The sequence below is a fragment of the Mytilus galloprovincialis genome, chromosome 1 (assembly GCF_965363235.1).
Source record: "Mytilus galloprovincialis chromosome 1, xbMytGall1.hap1.1, whole genome shotgun sequence".
In the NCBI taxonomy this organism is placed as follows: Eukaryota; Metazoa; Mollusca; class Bivalvia; order Mytilida; family Mytilidae; genus Mytilus; species Mytilus galloprovincialis.
Window position 1 is genome coordinate 120377100 of NC_134838.1, and position 26063 is coordinate 120403162.

At 31.8% G+C, this 26063-nt stretch overlaps 1 protein-coding gene across 2 annotated transcripts; it reads right to left on the bottom strand.

Annotated features, from left to right (window-relative positions):
- Window positions 1–24769, bottom strand: LOC143055140 (diphosphoinositol polyphosphate phosphohydrolase 1-like). Of its 2 annotated transcripts, XM_076228285.1 has the most exons (5): window positions 24517–24769; window positions 18289–18444; window positions 16121–16150; window positions 15597–15681; window positions 1–6142 (listed from the first exon to the last, which is right to left on the bottom strand). In XM_076228285.1, exons 1-5 carry the CDS (start codon window positions 24610–24612, stop codon window positions 6033–6035), a joined length of 477 nt encoding a protein of 158 aa, XP_076084400.1. In that variant the 5' UTR covers window positions 24613–24769; the 3' UTR covers window positions 1–6032. The 2 variants fall into 2 exon arrangements, with proteins under 2 accessions (XP_076084400.1, XP_076084406.1); XM_076228291.1 differs by lacking the exon at window positions 16121–16150 and having other exon boundaries at window positions 24517–24766.
- Window positions 24770–26063: the final 1294 nt, after the last annotated feature.

The window sequence follows — 26063 nt, forward strand, 5'->3', positions numbered from 1 at the left end:
TACAAAAATTAAATTTTATTGGTAATATAGTTAGGTGACAATTACAAATAAAAATTGACTTAATTAAATTACAAAGTGGAATGCAAACACTATAAAGCACACTGGGATTTTATTTACCCTAAGAACTATTATGTCTTATAAACCTTAAACTCTAACACAAGAAACATCAGTATTACTCAAGTATTGTAGTTTTTGTTACTGTCACCAAAGCACAAACTTTAATAGTTCTAAAATTATTACAGTTAAAGAAAACCTTTGGGCTACAACCTGGTTTACACATGTCTTTTTTAAAGGTTACTTTCTGGCTACACTCTAGCCACACAGTTGTTAACAAATAGAATCTTGCAGACCTAAATTTGATGAAAAAAGTCAGCCCACCTATCTTGCTGAAGGTCAATATTTTTATTAGGGTAATAACAGTCGATATTTAATCATTTCTTTATAATAAAAACTTGTAACCACACAACACATTTAACAAAGATAAAAAGATAATGTATCTTATTAAATAACCTTTCACTGAATACAAAAACAAGTGATATATTCCTACTAATTGTGACACTTTTCTGAAATTTCATAGCACACTGAAACTACAAATTTTAAAATACCTAATGATAGGGAAATTTCTCATATAACAGATTTTCTACTTTTAATGTGTTTCACCTTCTATTTTAAGAAATAAACAGATGCATCTTTTGGGTATAGAATGAAATTTGATCAAGTAACAAATACATATTGATTGGCATTATAACTTTATGATTTGTATACCGGTATGTCAATTTTGAGATGAAAAAAGAAGAATCTAACTTATGTGTATCATTTCATAAACAAGAATGTGTCCCAAGTACATGGATGCCCCATCCACACTATCATTTTCTATGTTCAGTGGACCGTGAAAATGGTATAAAATCAATAATTTGGCATTAAAATTAGAAAGATCATATAATAGGGAACATATTTACTAAGTTCGAAGTTTTCATCAAAAACTGCCACGACCAAAAACTTTAACCTGAAGCGGGATGAATGGACGGACAGACGAACGAATGGACGCACAGACCAGAAAACATAATGCCTATAAATGGGGCATAAAAAGTTGTAATACTTATGGTTCAAAGACTGGTTTTGCTTGCTAAAAGTCTAGCGCCAACAATTTCGTGGATATTCAGGACTAAGGTAATACTTATGTGTGTGGAATGAACAGGTGTAATCAACAATCATGCAATTCTTTCTTGTGATTAGTCTAAGCATACCTTGTCTCATTGCTTTGTCTTTATAAACAGATGAAAACATGGCAGTAGGTTTTTTATTTTCAATATAAAGATAAAGGTGGCATCAAATCCATTTACAGTTCAAATTTGATATTAATGACACTTTTATGGTGCAGAATAAATAACATCACTAGTAGTAGATTACCTTAGCTTCAGTGAAGACAATATATAAAGCTTTATAAAGTCATATTAACATTCCCCCCCCCCCCCCGATAATTTACAATCCCTAGCACTTTTTTACAAATAATAACTTTAATTAGCACTGTCGACCTTACAACAAATAATGATAATAATTTTGGCACATGTTAAAATATACAACAAAAATAATCAAAATAATGACAACAAAGTAATCCAAGTAATTACAACAAAGTAATTCAAGTAATTACAACAAAATCAAAGTTATTACAACAAAGTAATCAAAGTTATTACAACAAAGTAATCAAAGTAATTACAACAACTAATCTAATCAATTAGGACAAGGTAGTCACTTGCATTGTGGAAACCCTTTACTCTTTTATAATAATAGTACAATAACATCATATATGTTATTCTTTTCCCTGAAAATAAGAAAATATACAAAGAAAAAAATGTCTATAAATAAGGTCAAAATAAATGTACATTTACAGTAAACAATTAATGTCAGTTTTTAAACCAGCACTAAACCTAAGAAGTTTCCTGGTTCAATGTTAGTTAAATGTTGCAGGAAAAGGTATTTCGCACAAACCTGCCCAAAAGTCATACTGTTCTTTCTCAGAAAAAAAAGTATTTCATTTTATAGCAGCCACTATTCTAAAATTCAGAATACTTTTTACAAGTTTAAAACAAATTCTGCAAAAAGTACCAACTAGAGGCTCTCAAGAGCCTGTGTCGCTCACCTTGGTCTATGTGCATATTAAACAATGGACACAGATAAATTCATAACAAAATTGTGTTTTGATGATGGTGATGTGTTTATAGATCTTACTTTACCGAACATTCTTGTTGCTACAATTATCTCTATCTATAATGAACTTGGCCCAGTAATTACAGTGGAAAATATTTTCTAAAAATCTACAAAAATTTATGAAAAATGTAAAAAATTTACTATAAAGGGCAATAACTCCTGACGGGGTCAACTGACCATATCGGTCGTGTTGACTTATTTGTAAATCTTACTTTGCTGAACATTATTGCTGTTCACTGTTTATCTCTATCTATAATATTATTCAAGATTATAACCAAAAACAGCAAAATTTCCTTAAAATTACAAATTCAGAGGCAGCAACCCAACAACTGGTTGTTCGATTCATCTCAAATTTTCAGGGCAGATAGATCTTGACCTGATAAACAATTGAACCCCATTTCAGATTTTCTCTAAATGCTTTAATTTTTTAGTTATAAGCCAAAAACTGCAATTTACCCCTATTATCTATTTTTAGCCATGGCGGCCATCTTGGTTGGTTTGGCGGGTCATCGGACACAATTTTTAAACTAGATACCCCAATGATGATTGTGGCCAAGTAGTTTCAGAGGAGAAGATTTTTCTAAAAGATTACTAAGATTTACGAAAAATGGTTAAAAATTGACTATAAAGGGCAATAACTCCTACAGGGGTCAACTGACAATTTCAGTCGTGTTGACTAATTTGTAAGTCTTACTTTGCTGAACATAATGGCTGTTCACTGTTTATCTCTATCTATAATATTATTCAAGATAATAACCAAAAACAGCAAAATTTCCTTAAAATTACCAATTCAGGGGCAGCAACCCTACAACGGGTTGTTCGATTCATCTGAAATTTTCAAAGCAGATAGATCTTGACCTGATAAACAATTTAACTCCATGTCAGATTTGCTCTTAATGCTTTGGTTTTTGAGTTATAAGCCAAAAACTGCATTTTACCCCTATTATCTATTTTTAGCCATGGCGGCCATCTTTGTTGGTTGACCGGGTCACTGGACACAATTTTTAAACTAGAACCCCAATGATGATTGTGGCCAAGTTTGGTTTAATTTGGCCCAGTAGTTTCAGAGGAGAAGATTTTTGTAAAGGATTACTCAGATTTACAACTAGAGGCTCTAAAGAGCCTGTCGCTCAGCTTGGTCTATGTGAATTTTAAACAATGGACACAGATGGATTCATGACAAAATTGTGTTTTGGTGATGGTGATGTTTGTAGATCTTACTTTACTAAACATTCTTGCTGCTTACAATTATCTCTATCTATAACAGTACTTTCTGTGGAAAATGTTATTGAAAATCTTCAAATTTTAAGAAAATTGTTAAAAATTGACTATGAAGGGCAATAACTCCTTAGGGGGTCAATTGACTATTTTGGTAATACTGACTTATTTTTAGTTCTTACTTTGCTGTACATTATTGCTGTTTACAGTTTATCTCTATCTATAATAATATTCAAGATAATAACAAAAAAAACAGCAAAATTTCCTCAAAATTACCAATTCAGGGGCAGCAACCTATCAACCTATTATCCGATTCATCTGAAAATTCCAGGGCAGATAGATCGTGACCTGATCAACAATTTTACTACCTGTCAAATTTGCTCTTAATGCTTTGGTTTTTGAGTTTTAAGCCAAAAACTGCATTTTACCCCTATATTCTATTTTTAGCCATGGCGGCCATCTTGGTTTGTTGGGCGGGTCACCGGACACATTTTTTAAACTAGATACCCCAATGATGATTATGGCCAAGTTTGGTTAAATTTGGCCCAGTAGTTTCAGAGGAGAAGATTTTTCTAAAAGATTACTAAGATTTACGAAAAATGGTTAAAAATTGACTATAAAGGGCAATAACTCCTAAAGTGGTCAACTGACCATTTTGGTCATGTTGACTTATTTGTAGATCTTACTTTGCTGAACATTATTGCTGTTTACAGTTTATCTCTATCTATAATAATATTCACGATAATAACCAAAAACAGCAAAATTTCCTTAAAATTACCATTTCAGGGGCAGCAACCCAACAACGAAACGTCCGATTCATCTGAAAATTTCAGGGCAGATAGATCTTGACCTGATGAACAATATTACCCCATTCAGATTTGCTCTTAATGCTTTGGTTTTTGAGTTATAAGCCAAAAACTGCATTTTACCCCTATGTTCTATTTTTAGCCATGGCGGCCATCTTGGTTGGTTGGCCGAGTCACCGGACACATTTTTTAAACTAGATACCCCAATGATGATTGTGGCCAAGTTTGGTTAAATTTGGCCCAGTAGTTTCAGAGGAGAAGATTTTTGTAAAAGTTAACGCAGGACGACGACGACAACGGACGACGACGACGGACGCCGGACGCCAAGTGATGAGAAAAGCTCACTTGGCCTTTCGGCCAGGTGAGCTAAAAAGGGACCTTTTATTTGAATTTTTTTTATTGTTTCTTGTGTTACTGCTAAGATAATAATATATCTACAAAAAAATGCAATTGCTGATAAGATATATTATTTGTACTGATTTTTTACTTAAATGTAGTACAAAGTTTATTCTAACCTATGAATATAATGTTAAATGTTTAAAATGGATAAGATTTGCAATAGAGAATTTCTAACAGAAAACAATTAAGTTTGTATCTTTTGGAGGTTATTCATTTTTCGCTCATTATGATTATGTTTCCTAAAAGGTTAGTAAATGTATGACTAGACAGAATAATGCATTGAACATTTTGTATTCTTAAACACAATTTACATTATCTAAACAATACAATCTGATAATAGGGGCTGGCTTTAGTCAGTCTGTAACAAACCATACCTCATATTTAATTTTGGAAAACCATTCCTTAAATTCTTATTATTCCAGCAGAAGTTTTCTCTCTTTGAAAGGCAATTTGTTGTTTTACAGAGAACTTATGTACAGAGAGTGCTTACAATGCAATTCCATAAAAAAAATATTTCGAAGGGTCTCAATTTTGGACAAATAAAATTTTCATGAAAAGTTTTAAGGGCACTACTGAAAGTTAATGCAAAATCTGTATTTCATCATTTTTCAACACCAAAATATAAGACAATATCTGCTTGTATAATGAACAAAATTTAGACAATACTAGGTTGGTTTAGAATGATGGTATGATAGACATATGCATAGGTAGCAAACATTCACTTTCATTTAAAAAGTTTTGCATGAAATCTAAAAATGAGCCAACAAGACACATTAGTTCCTTATTTAAAAGTTATTCTTTATAGGGCAAATTTAATTATTTTTTGGCTATTTTCATAATTTCTTTTTCAGGAATCTAAGTATCGAGGTATACAATTAATTGAATTATGTTCATTGAGCCATCTTGTCTAATTCATGAGGCCAACAATGAACATGGCCATCATTGGAAGTATCAACCATATCATTCACAAAGCTTGCTCAAATATGATAAAATAATTTTTTTTTAGTAGATTGAATCAGTACACAATTCAATATGTAAAAACACATTTACTGATGTTTTACAAAATAATAAAAAACTGATTACAACCTTTCTGCATACTATATATTTCACAGTTAAATGTATAGCAGCCTTCTATAAGTACAATTAATGCTAAAAAATATGAAAATTCCATCTATTCCTATAATACAATATTCAATTAATGATAAATTGCAACCTAAAAAACAACATAATTCAATTTGTCCTAAATTTGGCGGTCATTTTAAAAGTGCTTTGATCTTTTGATTGGCTTCCTTTCATCCTTTAAACCTATGAAGATTTCATCTGTTCATTAATTGGCACATCTTTACATGAATACTTCAAATTATGATCTGATATGGTAATAAGCTAGACCTTCATACCATGTCATGTGATTCTTTCTGGTTTGTCCAGACGTTCTAAATAAGTCACTTGTATCGGTTTATGTGTCAGTCTTTTCTTTGCTTCTTCGAATGAAAACCATTGTCTTGATCTCCCTGAAAAGATCAAATAATAAATGAATATCATTATGTCTCCTAGTTTGTTTGCTTGACTTAAACAGTCATTTTCAGCTCTAGATAAATAAAACACTCTCTCTCTATATATATATAAACAAGTCTAAATTGAAAACTACGTTCAAACCTATGATTGCGATGGATAAAAACGGCAATTTTTATACGTGTGCATGTAAAACAAATTTCGTTGTAGAAGGGTCTATATACAGCACCAACAACATTTTCCAAAAGACCAAAAAAGTGAAAAAATATATTTAAACAAAACGCATTTGACTAACAGGTCGAACAACTGATGTTCTTTAACACTGCTGACTGCCATTGGCGATTGCCAAATAAAATTGATCACAAGATGTAACAAAATGGATCTTAATATAACTTTTAGTCTTCACGATGAACTGTTAAATCTAGAGGCCCGGAGCTCAATTTTTGAAAAAATTTAATTAGATTCTATTGGCCTGTAGATATGATTTTAACAGGCCCGAGAGAAATTTTACAAGCCTGGGCTGCCTGGGCTGCCATTCAGCGTGAAGACTGAACTTTAATACTGAACAGAAAACAATTAACTAGTGGCTAAGATGTTATGCCACAAACGTAAGGTGTTAATATTTTTTTGTACACCAGATCCGGATTTCGACAATAAATGTCTCTTCAGTGATGTTAGGGATCGAAATGGTATTTGGAAGGCCATATGTAATGTACCCTCATTTTTAGATAGACTCTTGAATTTTAAGAGTCAATAGGATGAACAGATCATATAAACCGGAGGGAAAATATGATACAAGCCCAAACGAAAAAATATAAACAAGTCTAAATTGAAAACTATGTTCAAACCTATGATTGCGTTGGATAAAAACCGCAATTTTTATACGTGTGCATGTAAAACAAATTTCGTTGTAGAAGGGTATAAATATATATATATATATAATAATATTTTTAAATTTGCAAACTACATTTCACATCAAATAATAACAGTTCGTTAAAATATTGTCACTAGCGCTTTCATGCCTTCTGGCAATCTTCAGGCGACGTTTTAACAATGTCCTTGACGAAATATTATTATATACATTCTGTACACCGTGTTTATTTACTTTTGCTATATATATATATATATGTATATATTATACAATGTGTAAAGAGACTCAAACCACAGGAACAACAACAAAATTTGAAAAATATATAACTTTCATTAGTTAGGTAACTATATATAACTCCTCCTCCACTGTCAAAGGCCTTATAGAAAACAATAGTCAGAACAACACCATATGAAACATTATAGCTTACATCTTCCGTCTTAAATTACTCATCAGCTTAAACAAAGGTTGAAGCCATTAACACAGTACAAAATAAATGTATAGAAACTTATACATTTCTGTACATTTTTTTATTTTTCATTTCAGTATATGGATATACTAGGCAGTCAACATTTTTTTTTCTTTTTTCACATTATCTCTTTACTAGAAACAACTCAAAAAGTGAAAATTTGTCTAATTTTGTTTACACAAATAACCAAGACTGTAATAGTTTTTGCTTTTACAATATAGTGTGTCAGTTATAATTTTAAAAGGATTATGTGATGAAAACTACAGGATTGAATCTTTTATCTACATCAATGAAGACATGTCTTTGTTTTTAATTGTTCCTATCTCTGTTGGTGAATGACTTTGGAATGCTAAAACATGTGTTAGACAATATTTCTACATCACAGAATACAAGTTCTTCTGGTGATACCATCAAATCTATTACAGAAATGATAAAGTAATTGTAACAAAGATTAATATAAATGTGTACATCATTTATCATAAATACAATAACAACTTTAATAGACACAAGAGGCTGTCAAAATGACAGCAATTAAGCTAGCTTTTTATTACATACTATAAGTGTCACTGTTAATGCAATTAGGAGCCATGCATATCTCCTGCATTGCAAAAGTGAAATTTGTCAATATCACACTTGACATCAATTTTGAAATCAGTAACAAAATATTCAAATTTTAAAAACCTTTTTTGAAAGGTACTCAACTTATAGCACATAAATAATTTAAAATGTCAGTTTCAAATCAATCTAGGAATACAACTTCTGAATTACAAAAGTAAAACTTGTCAATATCAAAATTAAACTCAATTAAATTAAATTTGTCATCTTGTACAGAAAGGAAAAAGTGCCATTTTCAGATCATGTTGCATAACTCCAACAAGAGTGCACATGCTGAAATGTCTTATATAGATATAAGAAGATGTGGTATGAGTGCCAAGAGACAACTTTCCATCCAAGTAACAATTTATAAAAAGCACCCATAATAGGTCAAGGTACAGTCTTCAACACAGAGCCTTGGCTCACACCGAACAACAAGTTATTATCGCCTGCTTTACTAACTATTGATATTATGTTGAAAGTCTTGAAGATACAGATTTAAATAAAAACATCACAGAAACTTAGGTCAGATATATATATTCCTAACACCTATTGCTTATAATTATAATTGAATAACTGACCAAAACCCAAAAATATGTAACATTGTTAATGAACCATGAAAATGAGGTCAAGGTCAGATGAAACCTGCCAGACAGACAGATATTAGAAAGTAGATTTGAAAATCAAAAATATTTTTACAATATTTACATTAATCTTTCTAATCCTGGATGTCATGATGTAAAATCAAGATTTAAAAAAGAAGGTTTCTCATTGTTGAAGGCCGTACAGAGAACTATTATTGCAAACATCCTTAATGAAACAAGACTACAAAGGTAATATAAAACAGTTAACTTTTCAATAAAACACATTAGCTATTACATTAATGCATCAAATGAGGTTTTATATGAAATTTTGTACTTGGAATCAGATTACTATAAATGTGTTTAGAAAATCAATACGGGGCAACAACATATTAGCTATAAATTTGGTATATACATATCAAACACTAGCATCTGTAATTTGTTGTTTATCTAATACAACATATTATTGTAGTAATTAATACAGACAAGTCTTGAAAATATAACACATATTTATCAATTCTGTATATATGTCTGTAACTTTATAGGGAAGAGTTGAGCAATGTTACTTTAATATGGCATAGTCAGTGGTAGGGATATTGATTTCACTATGAATCAAAAGCTAATGCTTCATGGAAATTGATTAGGACATGGGGAATTAAGTTACATTATGTTGCTCCATCCATAACTATATTGTCTTGCCATTCACAATTTGAGTGGTAATGTTTCACATTAAATAGTTCCCCTGTTTTTAGTCAAGACATATAAATACCTTAACATAACAATTAGGTTTAGAATGCACCATATGTGTACTAGAGTAAATGTTATCTTCCTGTTTCATTCTGGATAATTGTTATTTTGGGGTTATATTGTTAACTATATTAAACTAAAAGTGGATATTGGCCTTCCTTTTCCATGTTTTTTTCTGTGAAATACAGGATATGGGGAAATATAGGACATACTATACAATTGAACTATCACCAATAAACTATGTACTGGTGCATTAACAAAAAGTAATGTTAAATGTAGATTCATGAGACAGCAACCTAAAAACCAAAAATAACATTTACAGATCAACAGAAGTCCCTATACTATATATGTGATTGTCAAGCTCTAAAAGCATTCTAAAGCTAGACAAACAAGATAAATCTGTTATAAAAATAAGGAGATGTGGTATGGAATCATTGCCAATGACACAAGCATGACAAGTATCTACCGGAGTTCAAATGGCATGGATATTTGAATTTTAAACTACCATGGATCTGACATCATTTTCAAGTTCTGCAAGGAGGCAAAAAAACTCCAGAACAAGCTTTGCATATATCTATTCAGTAAACATGAAGAAGAAAATACAAAATCATTTTCTATTTGATGATCTGAATATCAAAAAGTTATTATACCATATCTTGAGCTATGGATTTCAAAGTCACACAATTGCAGTCATTTACCCACAGATTAATATAATGATCAACTTCAAAACCTTTTTCATGTCAAGAGACTATGAGTAAAATTTTAAATCTAAAACCCAATTGAAGGGTAGTATATCTTTTTGAAACCATTGAAGAGAATTGTTTACCTTTCACATACAATTATTTAAATGCATTGATATAAAATTTCAAATTCATTTAACATACAAAAAAAAAATTCTTTGGATTATAAAATCAGTATTTAGGGTGTTTCAAATGTAGATCTGGCAATAGTTTTAGAATATACAAATAATATTAACTATAACAGTCATCAGAAACCAGTGGCGGATCCAGAACTTTCGTAAGTGGGGGCCCTCTGACTGACCTAGGGGGGGCACGCTCTAGTCATGCTTCAGGGATTTCCTATATAATCAATGAAAATTGAATATATAATGGTATATATAACATTTGGTTAAACATAAATATTCTCTAATACTCTTGTACAATGTAGTCAATATCATTTTGTCCTAACTTTTAGGATATAAATTTACCATGTTTTTGTCTGTTCTATGGTCGCATTGTTGTCTCTTTGACACATTCCCTATTTCCATTCTCAATTTTAAAATTAAAACAATAATGATTTTTGCCAATATTTCACTTTTTTATGTCATATGTTCATTTCTAACACAGAATGAATGTGGTCTAATGAACTTAAAAATTATTTTTTTTGCTATTGAGCAATATTTGTAGAAAAATTATTTTTAATTTCTGAAATGTGAAATGACACTCCTAAAACATTTTTTTCATCTCCCCCGTTTCCTTAGTAAAAAAATAATCTCAATTCAAATTACTAATGGAGTTGGCAACAATAACTACTCATTTAAATACATCATAAAATATTAAAATATAAAATGACATACATGCAGTCATGGATAAAATTAATATAAATAAACAGTAACCTCTAAAAATAAATTTACAGCTACACATCTCAAGACAATCATCATTTCTTGATACATAATTTTCAAGCAGTGTAAGGAAGGTAATCAAGTAATAAAACATATAAATAACAGTGTTCTTTAAATCTTAATTGGATTACCTCCCCTTCACTGCTTTTAAATTTTCGAAATTGTCCTGTAATCAAAAAAAACCTTGTTATCCCCCTTGTTTGTCCCTAGTTGCTTGATGATTTGAACCATAACCCCCACCACCACCACCATCCCCATCCCTTTGTAGTATGGAAGCTTGTGGTATAATTTCAGTGAGATTTATACACTTAAACTAAAAAAAATGATTATTTTGGCCCCTTTTTTGGCCCCAAATTCCTACACACTTGGGACCATAACCTCTACAATCGATTCAAACCTTCTACCTGTAGTATTAAACATTGACTGTACAATTTCAGAGCAATTGAAATGCTTATACACAAGTTGATATTCTGAAAGTAGAAAAATGCTTATTTTGGGCCCCTTTTTCTTAAAGTAGGGACCATCATCCCCAAAATCAATCCCAACCTTCCTTTTGAGGTAGTGAACCTTTTTATAAAATTTCATAGAGACTCATTCACTTAAACTAAAGTTATTGTCTGGACACCAAATGTTTCTTCAGACGACAGAGCAGATGCAGACAACAACATCATACCATTATACGAATGCAAAATTTTTTGTGGTCGTATATAAATAGAAGACAAAAAATACCCAGTGTATCATTTTAATGACCACAAATCACAAGCACGTAAAAAAAAAAAAAACAAATCTGACAGTTTTGTAGTAAATCAATATTCAGCTGTAAAAGTTTGGTAATTTCAAACTGGTATTTATAAAATTAATTGCATATAGCTATTGACATGCATCACTAATGATATAAAACAAATGATGTTATTTTGTAAGTTCTGTAAATCAATGAATTGCTTACATAAATATGACCGCTTGTTTATAACATATGTTTATATACACCTAGTGCACCTGTTTGAAATGAAAACTTACATTACCTGTGAATGCCATTTTATAAAACCATTTTGGCAACACGTTATGTTTGTATACTGTTCTATCTTGTTTTACTGAGTCAGCAATATCAATAATGATCTGGAGGTTATCATTAGGTAAATTATCAATTAAATTAATTCAGATGTAGATACTCTAAATTTTCTAATCTTTTTTTTTTTCATATTCATTATTGCATAATTTACATTGCATGGTAAATCTTGGAAAGCAGTATTCCAGGTATTTTACATCATTTCTTTGGATATTTAAATAGAGATAATGATCACTGCTGAGCTTTTAGGTAAATTATCACTGGAATTGTCTTTTCCATACTACAATTTTATCATTTTTCCTAGCTGTGCTGTAATGATAGCAAATTTTAAACCTGATTGTGTAGTATGCCTAACATGCACAAAGATAATTAGATTTCTGGAATTCAAATCTGTCTTTGTTCGCTTTATATTCCTCTGAAAATAACTTGAAAACAAAACTAGATATCATTGAGATGGGAGCCATCTCTGTGGGCCCCGCTGTCAATAACGTGGGGTAAATAAGTTGTATGGATAATCTGATATGAAGCATTATTTGAAGTTATTACATAGTCTCATGTGTGATTTTGATCTAAGATTTTAAGTTAAAACTGATAAATATTCTCATCTTACTTTCATAGTATAATAGTGATATGACTGCATGATGTGAACTCATTGTTTACTACTCTAAGGTGACTTCTGGATATATGGATTGATGTTTGAACAATATGTTTAAAGGTGCTGCCCAATTGATATTTGTCACATATTTTTAGAATTATGCCTTCAATATATTATGACCCACCAAGTATAAAGTATGAAATATTAATGGTTCTCGAGAGGTAGAGCAGACACAATTTGTTACGAACAACGAACGGATGGACAGACCGACAGACTGATCTTAGACCTAGGATGCATACATTATGACACATTCTCTTGTGTTGGTTAATATATATGTTAAGTTGAAAATGTTTGTCAGGTATAAAGTATGAAATAATAACAGCTGTCCTCTCAAAATATAATGTGGATCAAATTTGTTAGCAATGGACAGACCAACAGACAGACAGACCTTTGACCTAGGAAGTGGTACATACATCATGACACACCCTCTGGTGTTGGTTAAAATGGATGTCAAGTATAATATTTGAAATCATAACGGTTCTCAAGATATAGAGCGGACACAATCTTCACCACAGGACATAGGGTTGTCAACTGAAACCAAAGTTTTTTTGACGTTGACCTTTGACCTAGGAAGTTGTACATACATCATGACACGCCCTCTGGTGGTGGTTAAAATGTATGACAAGTATATACTTTGAAATCATAACGATTATCTAGATATGGAGCGGACACGATCTTCACCACAGGACACAGGATTGTCAACTCGAAACCAAAGTTTTTGACCTTGACCTTTGACCTAGGAAGTTGTACATACATCATGACACACCCTCTGGTGGTTGTTAAAATGGATGTCAAGTATAAACTTTGAAATCATAATGGTTATCTAGATATGGAGCGGACACGATCTTCACCACAGGACACGGGGTTGTCAACTGAAACCAAAGTTTTTGACCTTGACCTTTGACCTAGGAAGTTGTACATACAACATGACACACCCTCTGGTGTTGGTTAATAATCATGTTAAGTATTAAGTATGAAATCATAACGGTTCTCTAGATATGGAGCGGACACGAAAGTGTTACGGACGGACAGACGGACGGACGGACAGACGGACGGACGGACAGACGGACGGACAGACAGACGGACGGACAGACTGATCACTATAGGGCGACCCGCCGTCGGCGGGGCCCTAATTATACTGAAGATCCTATGTTTGTTCATGAAACCAATCTTACACGTTTGAAGAAAACTATGCTTTTTTCAGGGAACCTAATTTAATTGTTTCGTTATTTTTAAATTGCTTGTTTCAAACTCAAATCAAGCTATCTAAAATTTACATTTTGTCTAAGTAAAGCCAATATAAATAATAGTATCAGTATTTTTTATCCAATCATTGAAAAAAACTTTTGCACATTCTTCTAAACAAATTATTAAAAAACTGATGAAAAAGAAGATAAGATTATTTTGATATACTGATAAAGGTTATACATGAGGCAAAAATGACAAATTTAAGGAAAGTAACTTGAGGCTTCTCCAGAAATAAATGCATTGGGGCATGGGAATGAACTTATTTTTAAAAAAAATCATCACAAAGCTGTCTCACTGTAAGAGACATGTGGTTGTGATTTAAAGAAACATTGAAGTCCTGAAAATCACAATCCATAAATATATTTCATACTAAAATCATAACTCATTCATCTATTTATAATTAAGTAATCCCATATACAATTTTGTTCAAAGGGATAAAACAGCAAGTATACAGATATCTAAACAAAGATGAAAATAACTGACCCATTGACAACCTACATGATACATTTGACATTCTACTATTTATACCTTCATGTAAAAATACAGAAAGTTATCATCCTTTAACATTTTATCATTAAATTGTTTTTACCTCACTAAATATATAGTCTAGATCACTGGATATAGGGCACTGGCAGTGTTATTTTGATATCCCTAAAGCAAGAGTTTGAATCCTGGCGAGACAAGCATCCCACCCTTTTTCAAAGCATGGATCTGCCCCTGTACATTGTGATATTATAAATCATTGGGCTGGGAGCAAAAACATGCATCTTAATGATAAAAATACATGATGATGATGTATATTTTTCAAAAAATACTATCCTTCTTTTCCCCTTTGGATAATCTCTCTTTATAATAATATTAATTATCTATTAGCATGATTAAGTCAAATGTTACAAACATATATATATCTACACTGTAGACAAAAATATTTGTACACACCGAAGGCAACATAATTATCTTCACTTCAAGTGCACATGCAGTTATGAACAAACAATCTTGAGAAATCAGTAAAGGTTATAAATCATATCAATATTATTACACCACCACTTCAACTCAAATCATATCAATAACTAAATATCCAAGTGTGTGCTGTGGTGTGTTTACTTGCAATTTCAATCTTAAACTTGCTTAAATAAATCAAATTGACTGTCAATCTGCGTTTTAGACCTAATATCTTATTTTACAGTCTCAACCAAACTTAATACCTTTTACAAACCTTAACTTTCATGTAATGATCCCAAACATCTATAGGCAGATCCAGGAGGGCCCTTGGGGTGGGGGGCAGTCCCATCCTTTCTTGAGAAAAACTTGGTAATATACACAACACAATTTTACTGAGATTTGTCTTTAATTCTTATTATTACAGGATAAGATATGAATAATGATGTCAATTTTTGAAGCTCATCCTGAAGATGACAAAAATAGATGGGTTTGACAATGATAAGGGGGACAAAATAATAAAGGGGCAGTGGGAGATTTGGTTGAGGGTAGTAAGAATCAGGGATACCCCTGTTCATTCCCTCACAACATGAAAGACTGTTACTGAAAATATAAAAGAAAACAGAAATAGGATTTTTTGTCGATTATATAAACAAGTGTCTTACCCATAGATCTTTTGTCGTCCCAGTCATCTAAATACTCTGTTACTATAAATGCAAATACCTTTGTCCTATGTTTCTTCTCTTTATTCTACAATAGTGCAATCAAAAGAATTATATAACATGTTACTTTTACATTGTGTCATCAAGACTTGCATATGTGTAATTGTAGTGCATAAGAAATTATCAGAAATGAATTCACAATAATAATAACAAATTATTTTTCAAGTATGACAACAGATGTGTCACCAAACATTCTCTTAGAAATATTTTATACACATTTTTACTTTAAAAAGGGAACATTAATGGTTTAAATCAGGTTGGAAGTATTCACTAAAAAAATCAGTCTATGTACGTGTCTGATCAATAATAAAGCAATAACATATTTCTTTGGTTAAATAAACAGGCATATTAGTAAGCTTTGGATTCAGTTAGGCGAGAGGCTAAGTTTTGATAAGCCTATCTGCATATCTGAGATCATATTAATTTTGTTTTTTTAAAAGCAAATTCCATATGGAATTGATAATTACAGGATTTCTCTTGGAAACTTGAAAGGATTCCTACAAATAAAATTTAATACCAATAAAGTTAATAGACGTAATAAATGTAGAATAAAATATTGTGTGTACAGATATGGTATACAAAGTATATATATTTATTGACCTATATACTCACTGGGGTAAAGCTGATGACCGTAACTGCATTCACGGTCATCCCAAGATGTCAGATAAAAATTAGGTCAGTATCTGTATTGTCTATTAAAGTGTTTCTGTATCATTTTCTTTACAAAGTAAATATTGATACGATGTAAATTTATAAAAGATTCACACAGAAATCACAAATAACTACCGAGAAATGTTCATGAAACGGGAAATTCAATTTGAAAAAATCGCTAAGATGACCGTAAATCATTATCAAATTTCAAGATGACCGTAACATATAACAAGGATGACCGTGATTGGTAAACAGATGACCGTAACTTGCAAAGGATGACCGTAATTTGTAAAGAATGACTGTAATTTATAAAGGATGATCGTAACTTTTAAAGGATGATCCTCAATTCTAAGAATATCTGTGTTTGTATTCATAGCTTTTTGTTGTGTTTGTCTCAATAGGGACTCGGTTAGCGGATATAAAGATGCTTCATCAATTTCTTTCTAACTATTTGCCTTATTTTGAGTTATGACAATGATAGTAAATTGCATATTTCTCGTAAACAATGAAATATTTAGTGATAAAGACGTTAAAATTTTAATACAAATTGACAGCGATACAACAAAAAGTTGGAAGAAACAAGAATGTGTCCCTAGTACACGAATGCCTCATCTACACATTGCTGTATATACAAATTGACAAGGTCTCCCCTCAGTGGCGGATCCGGGGGGGGGGGGGGGGGGGGGGGGGGGAGGGGGGGGAGGGGGTTGCAACCCCCTTTTTATTTAACGATCAATGCATTTGAATGGGGACAAGTAGTTTGAACCCCCTTACCCTGGGTAGGGCCCCCCCTTTTTTTGAAAATGGCTGAATCCGCCCCTGCCCCTTGTGATACGCTATACTTTCAAGACTATTTTAAGGATCTATTTTGCTGGAGCTCACCTTCACTAGTTTGGTCGTAGTATTTTAAAGACAGGTTCTGTTATTTTACTTGCAAGACAAAATAGAAGACCAATCAAAGACGACATAATATCAATGGGTGTACATCCATTGGCATTTTTAAAAAAGTGCATTTTTTATATGTCATTACAAGGAATTTCAGAAATAAAAAAAAATCTTTTGGTTTTTAGTTGGAGGCTGTGCAGCACAATTTTTTTTTTATTATACTTGTAATGAGTCAATTAATCGCGCTTTTGGTGCATGTTTTCCCCACATTTTCATGTGCATGTCTTGTTGTCGGTCATTTTAAAAATGATATCCTCTACCGTAAAAAAGATATATGGTGAACAATGTATTTAAAGCACATCTCATTATCTTCTACCTATAGGATAATTCTCTCATATGAATACGTTTTATATCAACACCATTAATCATTAATTTTGATACAAAAAAAGGTAGTTATACAAATACGGATATTTCATAGAATTGACGATCATCCTTTAAAAGTTACGGTCATCATTTAAAAATTACAGTCATCCTTTACAAATTACGGACATCTTTTAACCAATTAAGGTCACCCTTGTTATGAATCGCTGATTCTGTTACGGTCATCTCGATTGTGATTTGCGGTCATCTTAGCGATTTTTCAAATCGAATTTCCTGTTTCATGCACATTTCTCGGAAGTAATTTGTGGATTCCGTGTGATTCTTTTATAAATTTACATCATATCAATGTCTCCTTTATAAAGAAAATGATATAGAAACACTGTAACAGACAATACAGAACTGACCTATTTTTTCATCCGACATCTTGGGATGTCCGTGAATGCAGTTACGGTCATCAGCTTTACCCCAGTGATACTATATTTGTTGATTTCCAATTTTTCAATTTCTAAAGGGGCATAACTCTAGAATATTATAAGTGGTGCCACCAAAATTCAACCTTGATCTGTGTTTTTTTATAGTAAGCATTGTAATTGCCTGAAAAAATTTACTTAAATATTCCATGATTAAAACATCATGGTCTGTTCTATCTAAGAACTTAATCTTACATATTTGAAATTTGTAGACCTATGTAAATGATCTAAATACACTTTGACTTTACCTCAAATGTTCCAATGAACCGACCAAGATCTCCCCTTACTCCAGCTTCTTCTAAAGCCTCTCTTTCAGCTGTAGCCTTTGCTTCTTCTTGAGGTTCAATGCCACCACCAGGAACAACATACTTCTCTCTGTCTTTACTACTTGTTACTAACAAGATCTAAAAGTAATTAAATGAACATCAACAGGAGATCTAATTAGCCCCTGCTTGGAACAGCACCAAATGAACATCAGCAGGAAAAATTTGTCCCTGCTTGGAGCAGCACCAAATGAACATCAGCAGGAGATATTAGCCCCTGCTTGGAACAGCACCAAATGAACATCAGCAGGAGATATTAGCCCCTGCTTGGAACAGCACCAAATGAACATCAGCAGGAGATATTAGCCCCTGCTTGGAACAGCACCAAATGAACATCAGCAGGAGATATTAGCCCCTGCTTGGAACAGCACCAAATGAACATCAGCAGGAGATATTAGCCCCTGCTTGGAACAGCATCAAATGAACATCAGCAGGAGATATTAGCCCTGCTTGGAACAGCACCAAATGAACATCAGCAGAAGATATTAGCCCCTGCTTGGAACAGCACCAAATGAACATCAGCAGGAGATATTAGACCCTGCTTGGAACAGCACCAAATGAACATCAGCAGGAGATACATGTATTAGCCCCTGCTTGGAACAGCACCAAATGCACATCAGCAGGAGATATTAGCCCCTGTTTGGAACAGCACCAAATGAACATCAGCAGGAGATTTTAGCCCCTGCTTGGAACAGTAAATATATGTACTGTTTATATTCTTCAGACACATTACAAAATATTATCTTTAAGACGCAAGAACATTATGTCCAACACCATGAAAAACATTGGTTTTCTGTCTGAACTTTATTTTGTATAACAGTCAGATTGTAAATTAATTCCACTAAGATCAATGAGTCCTACTCAAAGAAAAAAAAATGTTCTCAGATTACAAATACAAATATATACATATTAATATGGTCAAATAAATTCAGGAGCTTTATTGGAATCTGTTATGAATAAAAATATAAACTTTTCAAACAGATAAACATGTCAGAAGTTCATGTGACTGTACATTATACATGTTTTTTTATAACTTCCCATTTGAAACTGACCAAAACTGAAGTAACCCTACCATAAGAAAATACTGCTGAAACAATGAGGCCAGAATATCTACTTTACATACGTGTAAGACAAATGAAGTGTCTGACTTTTCTATATCCAATTATATTACAATAAATTATAAACTGTCAAATTTTCTTTTGAGGTAATTATTTCAAGTATTTGTTTAAAGGACAATGAAGGAGGAACCTTGATACCTTGACATATTAACTGCTATATATGTGTTTATTAATATATGTACTTTTATATATATACATATAATGTAGTGTTCTACATGTACATGACAAAATTTACAAGACAACTTTTCTATGTGAAGTTGTACACTGAGCCTTGTATGCTTGAATAAATATATTAAACTTTTAAATAAATAAAGTGCAATAGCCTCTTATATAAGTTAGATATGTCTAATGGTAGTGAGCTGTATTATCTCGATTAATTCTGCCATGTTGTTGATCCTATAACCAAATAGTCCATAAAGTGGAGGTTCAATAACCTAGCAGTGATATACCTATTACAGGAAATTATCTACTTTGTTTTCATCATGAGTACATGTATATATATCGGTCTTATTGATTAACCATAGACCCTGAGAACTGACCATATATTAGCTTTAAATCTACTCTAATAATATACTGACAAGAAACATTTCTGCACTAAATAATGTATGAGGTAACATGTTCGTCAGAATTACAAAAACTGTAAGGATGACACCTGTATAATTAACTTTTAGGCCAAATACAAGATACTGTATTCTCGCTAGGTGGTCAACTGTCATGTTAAGTGACAAATATGACACAATTGTCACAAATTCTATACACAAAAGTTACCAGTACATTATGTAAAACATTAAACAGCAAGAGGTAAAGCAGACTATTTTTGAATTGTTTTACATTTGTGATTCCAGGGTCTTTAAAAGCTGACTATGCAGTATGGCCTTTGCTTATTGTTGAAGGCCTTACAGTGACCTATATAATATAATTGTTAATTTATAAACTGAAAAGATGACCTTCAGACAGCATTCAGGATAAGTATTATAAGCCAAGATAAACTTTGTTGCAACTCTGCTATCAATATATAACAACAATCAAGGACATGCTATTTAATTGATTATAACTGATTGACATGCTGACAGTCTTCCAGAAAAAAAGGTATTACTACATGTTGTACAAGAGAAAACACATTTGAAAAGGATGAAAATGAAGTCATTGTAAACAGAACTTTGTCAAGTAGATATAATACTTGAAATAGTTCTTCAGAAAAAAAAGTAGTAGTCCTAAATGTAAATAGCTTGTATTCATAGTATATTGTAACTTACATGTAAGACTAACTGAATTATGAGAGCCTTATGATGATCAATGAATAATAAAAGAGGTTAAGATAACGTAAACCCCCAAAACTAAACAAAAAGCCTAAAAAAGTTATCTACTTCATTGTACTTGTTAGACTACTAAATGAGATTTTTCAATTTGGCAATCATGATTTTTAGGGACCTGTCAGAGAGACTATAAACAGTCTAATTACTGTTATGATTTTTCTAAGAAAAGTCTAGTATAAAAAACGCTTGAAGAAGATGCTTAATACATGCATAAAATATATTAAAACAATGCAGTTGAGTATTTAAGAAACAATGTATATATATTGTTTTGTCTTGCAATTTCTCTTTCTATTTTCAAAATCATTTGTTGTCTTTGATTTTTTTTAAGAAATCAACATGGTTTAAAGGCAGAATACAGAGAATACTTACATGAGCTGTCACAGTAGCTTTTCACCCAAAACAGAGACAACATGTTAACTTCTTTTTAAATTACTAACCTGACTTAGAATTTACTGATTGAAGGAAAGTTGTTTTAGTCTCTCTTCTGTTTAAAACTCACTTTAATTTTCAATAGAAATCTGAATAAAGCTGTGGGTATAAACATGATAAAGCTGTAAAATACTTGGAACAATTAATGTGAAATCAAGAGTGTATAATCAGACAGAGATATGTGTTTAAAAAAGCTCTTTCAATCTCAAGGGTTTATTGACTGTTTTTTAATCTTTTTTGGGGGGATATATTTCAAACATAAATGTACAATGCTTGTACTCTTACAATGGCATTTTTAATATCTGTGCAAGAGCTTTTTACTTGTACATGTTGTACTGTTGTAATTATAATAAAATATAATTTTTGATCACACAGAAGGTGGCATACTGATATTTGATCAAATTAATTTTACCTTTTCCCCAATTGATCAAGACTTTGTTGAAAACGTATACGTAAAATTAATGTTAAAAAAGCCACTGGTATAGATGGTATCTCACCTAAATTACTGCATTTTGCTAAACCCCTTACAGATATTGTTAAATTATCTTTATCATCATCGAACTTCCCTGACCGTCTTAAGGAAGCTCAAGTTGCACCTATTCACAAAACGAATAGTGTATTAGAAAAGGGAAATTATAGACCGGTAAGTGTATTACCGGCTATTTCAAAAAATTTTGAAAATGCCATAGAAGTACAATTAGTACAGTACTTTGATAAAATCTTCAGTCCTTTTTTGGCAGCTTTTAGATCTGGTTTTGGATGTCAGTCAACTTTATTAAGAGTGATTGAAGATTGGAAATTAGCCTTAGATCAAAATAAATACCTTGCAGCTATCCTTATGGACTTGTCAAAAGCATATGACTGTCTCCCCATGACTTACTGAAACTAAGAGCTTATGGTCTCTCCAAATCCTCACTTGATATGTTATATAGTTATTTAACAAAAAGAAAACAGTGTGTGAAAGTAAACCAAAATTTAAGTGGTATGCTTGACATATTTAAAGGGGTACCACAAGGTTCCATCCTTGGACCCATCCTATTTAATAATTTGTTCTTTTTTGTAAAAAATTGTTCTTTATATAATTATGCTGATGACAATACTTTGTCAAAGTCTGGAAATTCCTTACAAGATGTAATTTCTGCTCTTGAGGAAGACAGCAATTATTTAATACAGTGGTTTTCTTCCAATAAAATGCAGGCCAACCCAGAGAAATTTCAAGCTATCTCTCTTGGCAAAAAAACACATGATAAAAAGATTGTGTTTGATTTGAATGGTATTTCTATATCATGTGAGGATTAGGTTAAACTACTTGGAGTTACGATTGATTTTAAATTAAACTTCAATTTACATATTTCAAATATTTGTAAAAAGGCTGCAAGGCAATTAAATGTTTTGAAAAGAATTGGGAAACATCTAAACAAACTAAGTAAACTTACAATTTATTACTCTTTTATTATGTCAAACTTTAGTTACTGCCCTTTGACTTGGCATTTCTGTGGGGAACAAAATACCAGAAAAATAGAAAAAATACAAGAACGAGCGCTTCAATTTATTCAAGATTTAGTTGTAATAAAAAACAATTCTTATAATTTCAGGTATGTAAACACTGCTGAGGTACCTAGACCTAGAACCTCAAGTTATGGTAAAAGATCCTTTAGATTTGAGGCAGCACAAGTATGGAACTCACTTCCTAATGAGGCTAGACTCATGACTTCTTTTGACCAGTTTAGGAATTATATAAATTCCTGGTGTGGGGGTCAAAAATGCTACTGCAGTTCATGTCGTTTCCACCCAGTGCTGTCTCAAAGCTGAAATTTCTTCCTTTCTTTTTATAATGGCCTTTTGCTCTGCTTTTAATGCATTTATTGAATATACCTGCCATTAAATGCTAGTGCTTATATTTATTTATTTATTGTTTTTATGCTTTTAGTCTGTTATATTTTATGATCTTCAAGTGATTTGCTGATTCCCCCTTTTCAATGCACATAGAGGCGCTTGCCACATGAACTTTGACTCTGGAGGCTCACAAATCAAATAGTTTTGCTTTCATTATTTTGCATGGTTCATTTTTATTTCATTTGTATTTGGTAGTATTTGCATGATGCTGCATGATTTTTTATGTGATAGTCGGTTAAAGAGCTCACCAGAGCTCATGTTTTTCTTGTTATTATGTTTATATATGCCGACTCTAAATAAAATTTACTTACTTACTTACCTATATTTGTTTTAATTAAATTTGAGTCTCCTTCAACACATTGTAGCATTTTACTTGAGGGAAACGCACTTTAAACATGCAGAATATTGTAGAAATATATTGTACATTGTACATGCTTTTTGGATATTTTGGATATTCAGTTTTTACAGTCTGAATCTTAAATAAGTCATTTTATAAGTTTAACAATACAATAATTGTTTGTGATATTTATCTATATATTCATTAATATATATATAGTATATTACATTATTCTGCTATCCATGATTTGTCAATTTTTTTCTACACAAAATCTGACCCAACTCCAAAGAGATCCCTTTCAAATTTCTCACACCTGTTTCTACATGTACATGTATGTTAACACCTGCAAACCATACATTTACTGATAACATATTATAGCTCTTAACCACACATGTTTAAAGACAAAACAATTGTGTTGACAATAAAACAGTAACACTACCATACCTTCTTAACAACCATAATTTATTTAACATACTTATAGAAAGTATTTCTTTATACAATTTTAGCTTTTACATTTGACTATACAAGTCTATATATATATTCTTTTATATGTTATCTCATCCGAAATTTTGAATTTTATGCATTTTTAATGCATTTTTTATTTTTATGTATACAATTTTTTTAACTTCTCTGTAACCTTTGTACTTGCATGGTTTTATGAGAATAAACTATCTATATCTATCTACCATGTGTTTTTCTATTTTTAGATACCAACAATAAATAATGTAATTTCATTGGATAAAAAATAGGACAACTAATGATAATGTCAACATTAACATAGCTGTCATAAGTGAAGAACATGTTTTGTGAAAAATAATTAAAAGGATACTGTTAAGCGCAGTATCAATGTCCTAATCAAACAAACAAACATGCGCTTTTAAAACCGAAGATATAAACAACAGTTATAAGAATTTAAAGAAAAAATATGATTAATTATTTATAATGAATGACCCCCGAATGTTGATGCAAATATTATATGTTAAACATGTCAAAGTCTGCCACTTAATTAATTAGGAAATTTTTATACTGACAAATTAAATACAAATGTTTACTCTACCTCTTGCTCTGTTTTGTCTCTGAAGCATAAACATGATGCACGACGACGGAAGCCTTCGGCATCGTATGTCCTTATTGAATTAGGCTTTTCTTTCATGGCAATCTAAATTTGATAGCTAAATGAAACGCTTATAAATATTTCAATTATTAGATAAGTTTTCAAAATGTTATTTCAATGTCATGGTTTGACATTCATCTTCTAAAGAAAACTGAACATGGATACATGCTTCACAACTTAAATTTCCCACAATGCACCTTCCCTTTATTTACATTTTTTTAAACTTTAAGATCCTCCCAAAAAGATAGGAGAACCTTCATATGTCAGGAAGGAACTGCTACGTGAGGACATTTTGTTGCGTCACAGGACATTGTGACGTAAATTAATTTCCTATTTTGACGTCAATTATGTCCGTGGAAAAGCACCAATACAAATATCAGTAGACTGTATTTGATTTACTTCTGCCAGTAAAGGCACACCTCCACTGATAAACGGTTTGGGAGCAAAGGAGGTGTGCGTGCCAGGACTTCTTCTTTCATTTATGAGGGTTGTAATGGGGGTACCTTCATTACGAATAACGGTAAAATTTCTTGCCAGATGACGTGAACGGTAATTTTTGGTGCATGACGATAAAATGCACACTAAATTCACTTTCTTTTAGAAGTTAAAAAATCGGCTATTTTTCACGAATAACGGTTATTTTTTCCCCATAAATGACGGTTATGATAGTTAATTGAGACCTCTGACGAATCACGATATGGATATTATGACGAATCACGGTAAAATTTTACGCTAGACTAACAGTAGCAAAAACTGACCGTCACAGTTGACGCCTGACGTTAAAGGACATTACTACTCTCATGTATCCTGGCATTTCATGAGCTGTTTCATTTAGGACTACCCTGTTAACAGTGTTAACCGTCACTCAGCATCTTTGGGAAAGTGCGCTAAATCTGTTAACACAACATACTGGGACCGTATTGCAAGTCAAAATATCATCTTGTATCGCACACTATCGATGATTGTCCTGTAGGGCGCGTCTTTGGATCATACTGACTCTGAGGCTTATCCTGAACAGAGCATCTTTGCTGTTGGATTGTGCAGATGCTATAGATATATATATACAAGATAAGATATGAAAAAAATAGTTTGATTCGGCGTAAGTCAGTATACAACACAAACTCCTAGGAGCTTTTGACTGAATATTAAAACATATATACATACTATAAAAATAGTCCAAGATTCTCACAGAGCATGCCATACAAATTTAATGAGCAAATTTAGATTGAAGTATTATATCAATATATATATCGTCGCTGGGCTTCTAAAATGTCGTATATGACTTTTTTGGCTAAAAATACTTTTTGACACCAATGGTCTGGGCGGGAGGAAATCTTTGGTATTACAAAATAGAATACAGTTAGACCAATCAAAATGTATGAAATAAGACATATTACAAAATTGCCAATGTCAGTTGTTTGTGAAGTTTGCTTCCAAAATGTTGTATGAAAACTTAAAAATCGTTGTAGAATGGCTTTGGGAAAAAAATA